The 3,523-nt window shown below is 43.2% G+C and overlaps 1 protein-coding gene across 3 annotated transcripts in view; it reads right to left on the bottom strand.

Moving 5' to 3' along the window:
* Window positions 1-1,644: 1,644 nt before the first annotated feature.
* Window positions 1,645-3,523, bottom strand: part of LOC102485510 (glucosaminyl (N-acetyl) transferase 2 (I blood group)) — a 78,720-nt gene continuing 76,841 nt past the window's right edge. For 2 of the 3 annotated variants that reach the window (XM_006141210.3, XM_006141209.3), the window contains exon 3: window positions 1,645-2,522. In XM_006141210.3, the coding sequence (XP_006141272.1) occupies window positions 2,332-2,522 (191 nt within the window). In that variant the 3' untranslated portion in view covers window positions 1,645-2,331. The remainder of the gene's footprint in view (window positions 2,523-3,523) is intronic. The other variant, XM_014591029.2, reaches the window with a different exon arrangement.

Consider the following 3,523-nt stretch of genomic DNA (forward strand, 5'->3'; position numbering starts at 1 on the left):
GGTCATCCATGACCTATCTGGCCCTGTTAACCACTAGGCTATAGGGCCAGTTTGTTCATTTGTTTGTTTGTTTTAGTTTGTTTTACTATAGGCCACATGTGCTCAGCAGAGCAGGATAAGATTAGCCATCACCCCCCAGGAGGAAATAACTGTGTTGCTATCCCTTCTTTCATCTCCTCTCAGGATTTTGGGCACACATGTACATGTGTCTGGTGTGACTTTCAAGCAGCCAGGGCCAGGATTTGAACCACATAGTTGGCCATATGGGATCCAGTGCCTTAACCTCCATGCCACCTGCTGGCCTCAAGCTTGCGTTTGGTTTTGTTTGCTAATGTCAGGAGAGCTGCTTTGTTAAACCTGCTTTTTAGTGAATTTTAACCGACTTGAAGAAAAATAAATAAGAGCCCCAAAGTGGAAAACAATATATTAATTTATTTCCAAGAAAACGGAAAGACAGAGCATTACTGAGAATTACGACGGACGTGGTAGTTTCAGCGCACCCTCACTGGATGAGTAGCGATCTACTCACCCAAACACCGCATGCTTTTAACGTTGAAGTACTGAAGACAGAAAAGATGACCAGCAAGAGACGTGTAAACATCTTATAATCCAGACAGATTTCTTATTCTACATGAGAAGGATCCAGTGTAAGACATTGCTTCTTCTCCATGCTGACATTTAACAAGTTGCAAGAGACAATTTTGAGCGTTGATGCTGGATGGCCTACCTGTCGAGTCTTCACTACTCACGGACCATTACATGTTTAAGTAGCAAAAAAAAAAAAAAAAAGATTCGACTTCGACTTTATTCCCTTTAAATATCAACAGGACAGTTAGAAAAAAAAAAGAATAAAATTACATGAACTAAATGTTATCATCAATTGTAGCTATTGTTTTTTGTTAGAATAAATAAATATTTAGGAATTCGGCGGGTTAGAGAATACTAACATAGACTTCACCTTTTTCTGAAATGACGGGACTTTTTTTCTGTGTTAATACTAAGACCAGTCATAAAACTTGGGAGTTTCACTTTGATGGAACGTTCTTTCTCGATGGGTCTTACCTTGTCTCGTGTCCTGAAATATGGCTTTCTTTTCACTGTTTCTCAATATTCCACCTCAGGAAGTGGACTGACGAGACCAGGAAGAGAATCCCAATTCTCTGAGTTTGTTTCCCAATACCTACTAACTCCTCTGAGCCTCAGTTACTTCATCTGCAAAATGAGGGTAATCCTCATAGTTACCTCCAGGACTGTCATGAGGTTTGCGTGAAATAAGACAAAAGAAGCTAGCAGAATGCCTAGAACATAACAGGCTTTGGCTTCTCCTTCTTCCTCCCTGGTTCTTTTGAATAAGGTCTGCTTTCAACTTCATTTTAGAAAGACAGAGAAGGAGTGTGAGAAAGCAAGCTGCCAGGTCTGGGATTTGAACTGTGGTCGGTCATGTGGAAGACCACCTGCCAGCCCCTTATTTAAATATTCATATGGGGACCAGCAGTTAGAGTAATGTCTATGTTACTGGACTCCCACGTAGTTGACCACTGTTCAAGTCCTGGACCTGGCGGCTTAAACTCATGCCAGGTGCGTGTGCATGCATGCCCAAGATCCCAAGAGGAGAATGAAGGAAAAGGGATTGCGGCATGGCCATCCCCTCTGGGGGGTGATTTCTCACTTTTTTTCTCTCTGTCTTTCTGGTAAGCGCACGTGCCCTATAGCAAAAACCTCTCAAAAGAAAGAAAAATAAATATTTATATGATGAGTATCTGGTGCAAAGATCATCTGGTGCAAAGATCTGACAACATCTGTTTATCTATTTATTTGCTGTAGAGTGCATGCATTTGTCAGAGAGAGAGAGAGAGACAGAAAAAGGGACACAGCACCCTCCCATACACACCCTGTAGGCCCGGTCATGCCTCAACCCCCTTCTTTTCCATTTCTTCATCTTCTTGGGATTTTAGGCACACATACACACCCACCCAGTGTGTTTTCGAGGGCTGGGATTAGAACATGGTCAATCATATGAGATCTGAGCTCCCTTAACCACTAGGCTATACGGCTGTCCCGATCTAACATTTGGATTCGTTACTGATCATAACAATAGCCTAATAGCGAGGGAAGCATCTAGAAACAGAAGGGAGAAAGCACCAGGGTTGTCCTGCCCAGCCCCCCTGCTAGTGTGCTTCATAGTGTCCAGGGGGTTAGGCTCAATGGAATCACGTAGCCAGGTCCTGGAGCCATTCCTGGTCCCGAAACTGTTCACGTAAACCAAAGTCTCTCCCAGAGAAAGTTTCTTCTGCCCAATTGCAGTTTCCCTTCGTCATGAGTTTCTGTAGCTCAGAAATACCAGCTGGGTTGGATGGCAGTCTCACTCTGATTGAGGGTTCTTTCCCGAAGCTTCAGTTCAAGGCACTCCACAGTAAGGGGATATGTATTAAGCTCAAACTTGTTAGCAAACAGGCTTGGTGAATTAATCAGCCACTTCAAGTCTCCGTTTCCATAGATACAAATGCCACGTACATAGTGGCCTGCAAAGGAGAGAATAGGAAACACGGTCAAATATGCTAGTTTTCAAAAGCCAAGGATTGTGAACTTGCAACAAGGCAGGGTTACTCTCTGAGTGCTGAAGAGCTCGAACCAGTCAAATATGCTAGTTTTCAAAAGCCAAGGATGGTGAACTTGCAACAAGGCAGGGTTACTCCCTGAGTGCTGAAGAGCTCAAACCGTCAAGTGCAATAGGATGAAAATGAAACGTGACCCAGCGAACTGTGAATCAGATGAAATGATATGCGTACATATGTCAGTGTGAAGAAAGAAGATGAGCGGCCAGCAGGTGGCGTGGTGGTTAAGGCGCTGGATTCCCACATGGTGGACCACGGTTTGAGTCCCAGACCTGGAGGCTGGCTTTCCTACTTTCCCTTTCTCTCTCTCTGTCTCTTTCTGGTCAAATTACACAAATAATAATGATGACAATAAATGAAATAAAGTAATTCTAAAAAAAAAATAAAGAAGGAAGATGATATTCTTGTTCATTGTCTGTCTTTTCAAACAATTCTTTATTATCTTGTTCCCCAGACCAGACCATAGACTCCAGAATAGCTGGGATTTCAAACCATTTTGTTTATTCTCCATCTGCTATAGCTAGAATAATACTTCACAAATTGTAGGTGTTACACTGACAGTTTGTTGAGTAAAAGGTTGAGAAGGATGAGTAGGGAGTTAGTGGAGGGGTAAAACTGGAAAGCATTAGCAGAATGAATAATGGTTTCAGATCAACAAGAAGAAATGCCTCAGGAAACTGTAAAAGTGACAATTTGCTGTTAGAAGGGAGAATTTTATGGGACCAGCAGTTGGGCGTAATGGCTACGTCGCTGGCCTCCCACGTAGTCAACTGCAGTTCAAGTCCTAGACCTGGTGACTTAAACTCACACTGGACACGTTTGCATGCATGCCCAAAATCCTGAGAGGAGAATGGAGGAGAAAGGATTGTGGAATGGCCCATCCCCCCGGGAGGTGATTTCTCGCTTTC

This window comes from Tupaia chinensis, unplaced genomic scaffold (assembly GCF_000334495.1).
Source record: "Tupaia chinensis unplaced genomic scaffold, TupChi_1.0 Scaffold000048_1, whole genome shotgun sequence".
Classification (NCBI taxonomy): Eukaryota; Metazoa; Chordata; class Mammalia; order Scandentia; family Tupaiidae; genus Tupaia; species Tupaia belangeri.